At 35.8% G+C, this 12,657-nt stretch overlaps 1 protein-coding gene across 1 annotated transcript; it reads right to left on the bottom strand.

Moving 5' to 3' along the window:
* Positions 1 to 8,050: 8,050 nt before the first annotated feature.
* Positions 8,051 to 12,253, bottom strand: LOC121379385 (E3 ubiquitin-protein ligase RING2-A-like). Its single transcript, XM_041507976.1, has 3 exons — positions 11,359 to 12,253; positions 9,389 to 9,451; positions 8,051 to 8,629 (listed from the first exon to the last, which is right to left on the bottom strand). The coding sequence occupies exons 1-3, from the start codon at positions 12,251 to 12,253 to the stop codon at positions 8,457 to 8,459; spliced, it is 1,131 nt and encodes a 376-aa protein (XP_041363910.1). The 3' UTR covers positions 8,051 to 8,456.
* Positions 12,254 to 12,657: the final 404 nt, after the last annotated feature.

The raw sequence follows: 12,657 nt of genomic DNA, 5'->3' as shown, positions 1-12,657 counted from the left end.
ATCGTATTCACGAAATGTCTTTAATAACCGCATTGAGTGGTCACACGAGTATACAACTATCTACACAAACGATGGAGTGCTCCTCTGCCATGGTTAACAATTGCCCTTTGTTCAGCCGCTGTAGGATTATGAAAATGAAATCTTCTTACCTCTGTCTGGGAGTCCAGGCGTCCCCGCACCATGAAATAATCAGGGAAAAGAACTCGAAACGGTATACGCTGCAAGTAATACAACACACAAACATAAACATCGTCTAACGCTAATCTCTCTTCGTTTTATTTATCCGTCTAATCTCACTTTCTCCTTCCTTCCTTCCTTCCTTTCTTCATCTCTCTGTCTCTCTGTCTCTGACTCTCTCTCTCTCTCTCTCTCTCTCTCTCTCTCTCTCTCTCTCTCTCTCTCTCTCTCTCTCTCTCTCTCTCTCTCTCTCTCTCTCGTTTATATCCGCAGCATGGTTTTTGGTTTATATTCAATAATAACTTTTAATTTGTCTGTATTACTCAATGATTTCAAATGTTTATGTTCTACTTCTACGTATCAAAAAAGTTTATTATGTGTAGTTTCCAGTATGGAATATTTACATATAAAATGGATTTCGCTCTCAATTATAGAAAAATTATATAAGTGCATAGATTAAAAAATAAATGATCTACAGATTGGTAGACAGACAGACTGACAGACAAATATAAACAGTCAGACAGATAGACAGATAGATAGATAGACAGACAGACAGACAGACCGATAGATAGACATGTAGATAGATAGTGTCAAATACTTTGGTAATTAAAAGTATAAATTGCAGCTATGAGTCATAGCTTGAAAAACCGTGTGGATATATTGTTAAATATTTCGAACTGTGTAAACTGGGTTGGTGACAACCTAAGTAGAATATATTTTAGTTTATTGAATTTGTGTTGTAATGTATACAGTGTTGTATAAATGCATTAGTAGTTGTATGTAAATGTCACTGTTAAAGAAATGTTAAATGAATTGTGATGTATTTGAAAAGTATGTTACTTGTTTAATACGGACATTGTTTAATGGGAATAATAGTTGCACATGTGAAATGTTGACGTAGACAAGACGTGACGGTAGATTGATTATTGTATATTGTATTTCAGTGTGTGTTTATAAGTAGCTGGTGACAAGGATGATGTTCATGGTGAAGAATGAAGTGATGATGTGACCAGTGAATAATCATGATGATGATGGCGATTAGGAACCGATGGTGATCATGATGATTATGATGGTGATGTTAAGTCCAGTAATGGTGATGATGAGGATATGATCAGTGACTGATAATAAGCGACCAAAACGGTGATGACGACGGTGATTGTGCTGAACGGTGATGGCGAACTGTGAAATGTGTTAAGTGGTGCAAAACTATAACATTTTAATGAATGAATGAATTATATATTTATTACTTCTATTTAGGGAGAGTTTTGTTGTTATTAAATATGTAAGAAATGGCTCCTGAGTTTGAGGTTTGTTTCTTTTGGGTACCCAACTTGTGATAGACGGACAGATCTAGTCAGACAGACAGACATACATATAGACAGACAGACAGATCTAGACAGACAGACAGACAGACAGGTAGGTAGGTAGGTAGGCAGAGATAAATATATGTGTATGTTCGTCAGTATAGTATAAATAGATAGATATATAGATGCATAGACAGAAAGTGGTCTACATATTGTTAGGTAGATAGATAGACAGACATGCAATCAGTTAGACAGACAGACAGATAATATAAATATAAATTTACAGACACCAATAAACTATCAAGACTAAATACTAAATACTAAATAAAATCGATGTTTTAACATATATCACTGAACGTAAGATAGATCATAAACATAATCATAGCCATAAGTAACCTGTAAACGGTGCGTATAAAACCATTCCACAAACATATATAAATAGGAAAACAAAACTAATATTATATGGCCCGAATTTACGAAGCCCGTTTTTCATAAACGTATGTGTTTAAACATTGTAAATGTATGTAGTTATACGCGACATTAAACAGGCTTTGTAAATTCGGTCCTCTGTGTTTACCTCTCCATGTTTGTCGACAGTGGCCATACCGTGGCACTAGACTGGTTTGCCACGGAATAGTTCTAGGTATATACCATGTCCACCCTGTATATTATTCGCTGGAAATTATATATCCTTGGATTAGTTCTTAATCTTGATCCAGGCGACAAACGGCGCATTGTATAGAGAATGCAGCCCACGCGAAAACCCTCCACATGTTATTAGTAATAAGGTAAAAATAAAAAGATTGTTTCAACAGACTCCAAGTGGAAAGAAGTTTTGTCGGATATGGTTGTTGTGGTTCATATATTTTCATGGACAAAAAAACAAAACCTGCGATCTATCAAACTACCAACATCATTCAAGCGAAAAACAGACATCGGTGTAGGGAGAGAGAGGTTCTGGCGGAGTTTAACCCAGTCCCTTATTAATTCTGTCAGTGGGGAAACATTCCCGTTCGAACGGAAAGAAAGAAATGGCTTATTTAACGACGCACTCAACACATTATATTTACGGTTACATGGCGTCAGACATGTGGTTACGGACCACACAGGTATTGAGAGAGGAAACCCGTTATCGCCACTTCATGGGATACTCTTTTCGATTAGCAGCAAGGGATCTTTTATATGCACCATTTCACAGACGGCCTTTGATATACCAGTCGTGGTGCACTGGCTGGAACGAGAAATAGCCCAATGGCCTTCCGAACGGAGGGCGAGACGTAGTCCAGTGGTAAATTAAGTGCTCGACTGATGCAGAGATCGGTAAAGGATCGATCCCCGCATGTGGATCTATTGGGTTATTTCTCAGCCAGTGCATCCTGAGTGATATACCATCGGCCGTGGTATGTGCTATCTTGTCTGTGAGATAGTGCATATGACTATTTCTTGCTACCCATGAAAAAATGTAGCGGGTTTTCATCTCCAAGACTGTCAAAATTACCGAATTTTTAACAAATCAATGTGCTCTAGTGGTGTCGTTAAAACAACAAACAGTAACGTTTAACCGTCCGATCGGTGCCCGCTGGACGGCATTCCACTCCCTTCTGATCAATGTCGATCTGCCCTTAACATAATTGTGATTGTTATGTCTTTATACGGCGTATGCATGGTTGGAGTTACTATGCATGTCACTTTATCCCGTTGAAAGACAAAACAACGCACTATGTGTGATTTATGTTACAGTATTATATATACTCGCTATACTCATGACCAGTTAACCGGAAAAATAACAAAGCCCACAAAGGGGTAAGAAAACAATGACAACCGGTGTGGTGTTACCCCTTTTAAATAATTTAATATCGGGCTTTTGTGGTTAACTTTATGAACAGATTCCGATGCCGAAACTGGTCATTCATTCACATATTCGAGTGCGGGATTTAGCTTAGTCGACAGAGTACTTGCCTGTGATGAATGGGTCGTAGGATAGAATCTCTCCGTGGATCCGGCCTCGGTGGCGTCGTGGTTAGGCCATCTGTCTACAGGCTGGTAGGTACTGGGTTCGGATCCCAGTCGAGGCATGGGATTTTTAATTCAGATACCGACTCCAAACCCTGAGTGAGTGCTCCGCAAGGATCAATGGGTAGGTGTAAACCACTTGCACTGACCAGTGATCAATAACTGGTTCAACAAAGGCCATGGTTTGTGCTATCCTGCCTGTGGGAAGCACAAATAAAAGATCCTTTGCTGCCAATCGGAAAGAGTAGCCTATGTAGTGGCGACAGCGGGTTTCCTCTCAAAATCTGTGTGGTCCTTAACCATATGTCTGACGCCATATCACCGTAAATAAAATGTGATGAGTGCGTCGTTAAATAAAACATTTCTTTCTTTCTTTTTTTTTCTCTTCGGGTTTTTTTCCATGACTAGAATTTCAAAAGATGTGGTATGTGCTGCCCTGTATATGTGGAAAGTGTAGATACAATATTCATTTATGCAACCAAAAAAATGTAGAGTTTACTCTAAAGAATTTACAAAGCTGATTTTAGACTTACACACGTGTAACAACATACTATGTTTAAAAACTGTGTTTAAGAAAAACAGGTTTCGTAAATTCAGCCCTATATCACAGTTACCAAATGTCAGACATCCAATAGCAGCTGATGATTCATTAAAAAAGAAAAACCACAGAAAAAAACAAAAAACAGTTTTCACATTTAGTATTTTATCATCATAAATATACTAGCATACGCAAACAACATAAATACACCAGCATATTCATTATGTATTTACAACATAAATGATGTAAGAAAAAGCACTTGCTACAAACAATGTACAACATGCACATATTTCCTTAATGCAGGAAGTAAAACAACAGAGCACCATGTACAGTAATGTAATGTCCAATGACGACCGTGATTATATAGTGAAATATTAATTAATTAATGAGTCATGTACATCTTTAAATACCAAATATATTTATACAACTGGCAAAGAGAAAGAAAAAGGGCTAATTAACATTCATGATTACATAACTGACTATCAAATTATCAGTACAATATACAGTGAAACCTTTCTAAACTGGACAGCGAAGGAACCAAGTAAAATGTCCAGTTTCAAGGGGTACCCAGTAAAGAGAGGTTCTGTTCTGGACTGATATTAATAAAGGGACCGTGAAAAACATCTGTTTTTGAGGGAATTCCAGCTTACTGAGGGTCCACTTAAGATGAGTTTCACTGTAAATGTATTGATGCTGGTAATGTATTAAATATTTTTTAATCATTATATCAATTATAACTGTGACATCAAAAACACAAGAGTGAAATGTAGCCCAGTGGGATAACAATGATTGCCGGAGATGCAATAGGTCATAGGAATTAGGATCAATTGCATTTAATGGATCCATAACAGGCTTTTTTTTCTCACCAACTAATTCCCCCTTCTATATCAAAGATAATGGTATGTTCTGTCCTGTCTATGAGAAAGTACATACACAATTTTATTTTTTCTTGGTCTAAGCTACATCTAGTCTAGAAGGACATTCTTGAAGACTTTGTCGTTTTACCAAATGTAATACCTGATGATTATTAATCAATGTGCTCAGGTGGTGCTGTTCAATAAAACAAACGTATATAATTGTCAGTAATACATTTAAACGAACTTCAAAGTAATAATTATAAATAAAGAGAGATAACTTTACAAAAACTTTTCTTTTTAAAAAAAATGGTCCTTTTAAAAGAACTAAACAATTAATACATTTTCAAAAATCATGAAATATAAACAAGTTTGTTTGAAAATGGTTAATTTGGTATCGACATGCATACATTACAACTTAGAAATCTGGAAGCATGATTATCTACCACACAAACATAAGAGTACAAATGTCACAAACTTCAAAATTTTAGTTATAAAAAAATCTATTCTTTGTATGAAAACTGAACAGACGATTAAACCTATCAAATTCATGTTTTCACCTCCATTCAATCTAAGTCTAGTAGAATACAGTATAGTGAAACCCCTCTAAACCGGACCAAGTTAACTGTCCAGTTTTTTTAGAGAGGTTATTTTCTGTAATGATTTTTAAAAAAAGGACTGCGAAAAATGTTAGGTTTTGGAGGAATTCCAGTTTACAGAGGGTCAAGTTTTGAGAGGTTTCACTGTATTCGTAACATAAAATTAATTCTCTTACATTCATCAGGGTGTGAAGAAAAAAAACATTATCCACAAACTCTGTCAATCAGTGATGCCATTCACACATAAGTTTGTGGATGATTTTTTTTTCCCCATACCTTTATCAATGTGAAAAAAATAACGGACAATATTTATAATTAAATTTGAAACAAACTTCCTAATAATAACATTAAAATTCTATATTTTATTTTGAATTAAAAAAAAAAAATCTTACACAATAATGCTCAATAAGACAACGTAATAATTAGGAGATAACCCACAAATGTTTCATTTTTGACCTCAGGCTAATGCCTTCGGTCAAAAATTACATTTGTGGGATCAAATAGACAATAACACCCTCAAATCTAAAAACTCCATATGGTTATGTCCATTGTAAACTGAATCGTTTTTCTATGGAACTAACTGTATATTTAGTATTTCTTGAAAAAAATATCAGGCTACAATCTAACTGTAGACCCTTGAATCATCAACTTCACCTGTTCCAATTGCTAACGACGTCATTAACTTTCCAGGTGTTATTGTCTATTTGATCCCAGTAAAAGAATGTAATTAACCCATCACAATACAGAACGCACTCACAGTTATTTTAAAATATAAAGTGACATCATCAGATAAGATGTTCCCTGACAACACATTATTTTTACATTCATCTAAAAATGAACAAACTCTCATTGCTATGGCTGGCCCAATGGGATAGCTTTAAATTGTAATGAATGTAACAAAAATTTAAATATACAGATATTACAAACAAAAATCACACCCACCCTCATAACCCAGCTGAATTAACTAAAGGGAGGTAATTCAACCAAACTGGTTAAAATTGCATTACACATCAACAGTAAAGCAATTAATTAAGTAAAAAAAAAAAAAAAATCCACAATATGGATAGAAAACAAAAACCTATGGATAACATAATTCTCAGTTTAGGCCAGACATGTTTTGTTGTTGTTTTGTTTTACGGACTAATTGTTACACAAAACAGTGTCTGGAATCGGAATAAAAATAAAACAAATACCATGAAATTGCAATGAAAACATAATATAAGAGCTGAAATAATTTATACTTCCTATGTAATATATATACAGAACGTCAGACTATTTTAGTCAATTAATAGTCTCCACATCCTAAATAGCAAGGTGTAGACTATTTTAGTCAACTAATAAAGTAAGCAACAGAGTCTCCCCACATCCTACCGGTAAATAGCAATATGGAGACAATAACTGTCAGGTAACGTATGTCTCATCTCTATAAGAAAATTACATTTTGCATCAAATACAGGGCTCAAATTTAACGACAGTACCAACGGCAATTGCTATCACTGAAAAATAGGTGGAGCATCCACAAAATGTTTACATTTGGTGTGCATTATCTGTCAATATTTAACATTTTACACATTTGAAATACAGTATAACCTTTTAGTCATGTTTATTTGCTGTAAATATCACTTTTTTTTTTTTTAATTGCCATAGGCAGGCTCATAATTGCTGTCGGTGGGCCATTTCAACCATAACAATTCTTTTTTAAATTTGCTGTGGGACACAAATGATTAATTTCGATCCATGTAATATTTCATGTAAAAAAATGTCGGTTATATTGGCACAATAACTGCTTACGGATTACTTTCATCAGTGACAAATATATTTTTAAAATATCAAAAAAACATTTGTATCTGTTAAAATCCATGCATTGTCAAATACCAATAGAAAGTAATTATTACATACAAGAAAAGAAAACAAACTGGTACAGAAGTTGTATTGTAAACAAACATCAATCAATCCACATATTATTGCCATTTGTGTTGCCATTAAGTACAGTAGATGTTCTATATTACCTATTCTCTTCGCCTCATTTCATTTCAATGGTGCTCTGGAGGAATTTACTACCAAATAGGAGTGTCACAACAACAGCCAACTTCTTTGTTTTAACTGATGTAATTTTCATGAGTTATAATATAGCACCATGCAGTCTTCGCCATGATCAAAATCAAGGTGAGCTGTAGATCTCTCCTAAAATAGTTCTAGGTGAGCAATCACATGCAGTTTCAAATAAAAGTGAGAACACCATGTGTTATTTTTGGTAACACATAGTTGTTTGCACACGTACATGTGTTAACACTTTCAAGACATATGACTGGCTGCTCTTAGGTGATGACCAGGTCACTAATGCCATACGTCCAATAAAAAAACAGCACGGTGGAAATCGATTGCACTGTGAAGTATAGTTAACCTGGCAATCATGTGTCTGTGACGCGTAAGGCAGCTATAAGTGCAAAGGGTTGTAAATATTGTTTAGTCGATAAAGATGTTAAAATTTGATTAAAACCTGGTTTTTGAGGATATGTAAGAAATAGAATAATACATTTGTGTCCGTTAGATACAATTTATCTCATAACTCGTTTAAAAACGTATTAAACTCGCTTTTTCTCGTTAGATACATTTTAAAACAACTTGTTGTGAGATAAATGGTATCTAATGCCCACTCATGTATTATTCTTTATTTATTGTATGGCGATAAACTTTTTACTACTTTCCAGGCGAGCATGGAGGGAAGTGTGAATGATCACTCATCTTTCCTGGTAAAGACTGACAATGTTATAAATTCATTAATGGATTCATCAGCTCTTTACCACAGCATAATCCACCTCAGACAAGCAATGAAAATATGTATCTAATGAACACGACATGATTAACTAAATACATCAATACAATGTCATCCATACTGAAATGCCCAATAGTTCCGCTCATCATATGATCATAACAAAGTGTAAAAATACATTTCACGAAATAGTGTTGTTTATTTCTGTGCAGTTGCGTCCCCTGATTTGACCTGCAAATAAAACATTTCCAGGGGTCTGTTGATCTTCCAGTACCGCTCGTTGACCTGTTCCAAGGTCATGTCACCATTTAAGGGCACGTAGCTACCTGGGGCAGTGGCAATGTAGATTGCATATACGTCATGTTCAGCTTCTGAAAATATACCATTTAGTTTTTAAAATAATTTTCCATAATTTTTCATGAAACAACTGAACATTCTGCAACTTTTCATTCTTGGAAAATGACATTATGCTGACAGACTGATTACAATTTACAAAAACATAATTAAACAAGCCCGATATATATCCTTGGAAACAGATCATAATTAACAAAATAAAATATTAAAATTACATTCAGAAGTTTAGATTAATACTATATATTAATAATTATATTATTAATAGTAATGACGTATAATAATACAGGGGTTAAAATACTGCCGTCACGACCAATTTTTGCCAATCAACATCTCCATAAGTCGGGCCAGGTTTTTTGCAGGACCCAAAAGCTGGCAGGATTTCTGCCTATTTTGATCTCAGTAATAATTAACCAAAATGTATGCATCCATATACAGTGACAGAAATCAGCAGAATTTTTTACTATACCACCAAACAAGTATATATATATAGAAATCTACTTGTCCACCAATATTTTCCCTTGTCCAAATAAGTGGTTTGTTTTATTCAAGTACAAGGACGATGTTTCTGACTGCTCAAAATGAAAATGCATTGGATACTTTTACTTGTCCAATGGACAACCATTGAGGTACATTTTGCTTGTCCGAGCAGATTTGCACTTGTCAGGACAAACGTACTCGTAAGTACTTATTTCGAACACTGATATATGTTCTATTTTTTCAGAAAAAAAAATAAAGTAATGTACGAGTATGTAGATATATAATTGAATGCTTCTTACCATCATCTGAATTATGTAATTCCAGCGATAGACGAATAGCAAGGTATTTTGATAAGTGGTCCACTGAAAAACGAAAAATGAAAATAGATTATATATACACATATAATATATGTATATGTACATTATATGTATAATACAAACAAATTAAATTTTAAATACTGGATTTTATGGGCCATTTTCCATCCCAATCAGTGCTCCACAATATGTACAGTACATCAACTTGTGGTATGTGCTATCTTGTCTTGTGAGAAAGTATATTAAAAAGGCTAAGCTCAAAAATTATTTTGTGGACTGGGGACTAATCTTTGCTGTTGACATTTTAATCTGAAAGCAAATGGTGATGTTAGAAAATCAAAGGCAGTTTAACTTCTGCATGTACTTCTAGATCACTTGTATTGATATAAATTTTATAGTCTAATTAATTTGTGCAAATTTAAACTAATCATTTGGGTGTTTTTTTGGTTTTTTCATTTTCACAATATCTAATCAGGGGTTCCATAATTTGTTTTAAACTCGACTGCCATGGGGACTGTTGATTTAAAAATGCACTGTTTAAAAAATGCTGCATTTTAGCTGTTCATAACAAATAACTTTTCAATGTACAATTTGTCATACTAATATAACAGATCATGTCCAGGCCATAGGATTTAAAATTTCATGGGCAATACTTTTTCAGTTCCGTGCCTTGTGATGAATGCCAGACAACTCGGCCTGGAGGACAACTCAGCCCAGACAACTCGGCCCACGTCGAGACAGCTCGGCCCAGAGTCCAGAAACAACTCGGCACATGGACAATCTTGTCTATTGTTGAACAAGTGTTGTTTTTTAAATTAAAGTATTCTCACAAAAATAAAAGAATTTGTTTTTTGTTAAATTGATAAATTGCTGATCCATTTATCTTTGAAGATAGTTTCCACTGTTCGAATAATTTGTTTTTGTTCTACAGTCGGTGACCTAAACATTGGAGATGATCCCAGAAAAAAACATGCAAAAGTTATTTATCGTTGTAACAACACTGACTTTTATCTTTTGTTGGACGTTTTATTTCTATGTTCTTTTGGTGATTGGTGTTTTATTTCTTTATTATAACTATTTATGTATATGTGTTCTGTTGGTTTTTTTGCGTACATATGTGCGCATGTATTTAATGTAATAAATGTGGGAATTAGGCAAATGATGTCTTTTGCGTTATTTCTATAGTACAATACTTCTAGAAACCCATCCGACACTACGATATGCGCCTACGACATACACAATTGTCATTCTTAATGGTGACCATATAGTTAGCGGTATCTATCAGTATAATGCATTATTATTACTATAGTACAATACTTCGACACTACGACATGGCCAACTATCATACTTAACATGCATATAATGTGTCACAGCATGCCCCGTCTATCAGTCTAATAACTCGGCCATGGGGCCCCGAGTTGTCCCCTGGTCCGAGTTGTCTGGTCCCCCCTTGTGATCATAGGAACCCATCAGAAACTATTTTATATTATTTTTGTTGAACAGTCGTACTCGATATAATACCCCCCTCCCTCCCCCAATTATATTGTTACATACATACATAAAGAGGGAACTAACCCTAACCCTAACAATAGGGAAGTAACGGTCGGATATTTTACCATACAGTGTGTATTTTGAGCAGCAATTGCTTCTTGACAATTTCGAGAACAAGGGTTCGTTCAGTAAGCAGGGCTAGCTCTGGCACTCGCCAAATTCGCCAACTGCGAATTTCAAACACAAATAATGAATTTTATTTTGATTTGGCAAAATTTTATGAAATAATTTATATTTTGTTAGAAAATATCTGGGTTTGTGCAATTTTTTAAGTTTAGTAGATAATTTGGCAAAATGTTCCACTGACCCAGAGCTAGCCCTATGCTAGACAAAACATCACCAATAATTAGTGACTACATAATTATAATGTACTCATTTGTGTTTGTTTTGGTATACATGTGTACCTGTAGCATTAGCAGTAGTTTTAATGTATCGAGCCTCCTCCGCATCACAATCTCCCTCTTGTGGATGTGGCTTGAAAACGAGCTCAATATCAGGGACAGTTCTTTCAATGACAGGAACACATGGCTGTTCTAAAGCTACTGGGGTGTCTGGACTCGGCTGTTGTTCGCCATGGGCAAAATGTTCTTCCGATACGTCATTACTAACATTGGACAAATTACTGGTACTAATATTGCTAGCAGCTTCTCCAAAGTCATTTATAATGGGCTCCCCAACAAGGGAATTGTCACAACTCGACTCATCAATATCCGAATATGCTTTCAGCTTCTTTCGTGGCGTTGTATCTGTGGAAGTCGTTCCGCCAGAAATAATTCCATCCATCGGTGGCATAAGCAACGACCTACCGAGATCGCCTTCCGACACATGTTTGCGGGCTCGCTGTGCTCGGTTCAGGGCCTGTAACCGCAACCCCTCTTCAATACTGTGGGTAAGTGCTGCCGTGCTGTGGTGTTTGTTTAATTTGGCCAACACTCTTTCCTGGTGAGCTTCGTACTCGTCTCTGCTGGGATATATTTTAGAAATTAAAGCATCAAAGTTTGGATCAGGCCTCAGCGATCTCTTGGAGACGAGCTTCTTACGACATGTCGGACATTCCTTGTTTCCGCTGCGGAGAGCGGTTATGATGCAGTCCTGACAGAAGCGATGTAAACATTCTTTGGTCGTCATCGTGTTCTTCAGCATGTCCAGACATATTGGACACATTAGCTCGCTGTGCAGACTCCTCGGCGACACCGCTATCTCCGTGTTGTCTGTTATGGCTTCTTGCGGAGTTCTGTGCAGCTCGTACAGGCTCAGTTCCCATGTTTTGTTCGGTGCGTGAGCTACTTCGTTCGCCATCTTGAAAAGGATTTTGATTTACATTTTGTGACATGCGCAGTCGATGCTGTGTTTCGCTATAGGGGTCATTTCAAGTTTAAATTAATAAATTTGATGAAGTTGATTTAGAATTTATATTATCATTGCCGTACCTAGTGGAGGCCACGGGTGGGTGGGTAGGTAGGGGGCAGTTGCTTTCTCACGATTGTTTTGTCTTTCAAAGTGTCCTCGACTAAATTACTTTTCTTTGGCTAGTGTTTAAAAATCTCAGACCTTAGATTCAACCCGTGGTTATGGTTAATCTACGAACATCTGAGGTGCTTGCGTCGTAGGATCGAACCACCTCTGTGGATCCATTCAACTGATATGGTATTTTATCGTTCCACACCATGTGCTTTTCTGTCAGTGGGATAGTGCATATAAAA

Source organism: Gigantopelta aegis, chromosome 8, assembly GCF_016097555.1.
Source record: "Gigantopelta aegis isolate Gae_Host chromosome 8, Gae_host_genome, whole genome shotgun sequence".
Lineage (NCBI taxonomy): Eukaryota > Metazoa > Mollusca > Gastropoda > Neomphalida > Peltospiridae > Gigantopelta > Gigantopelta aegis.
This window is presented reverse-complemented; position numbering and strand designations above follow the sequence as displayed.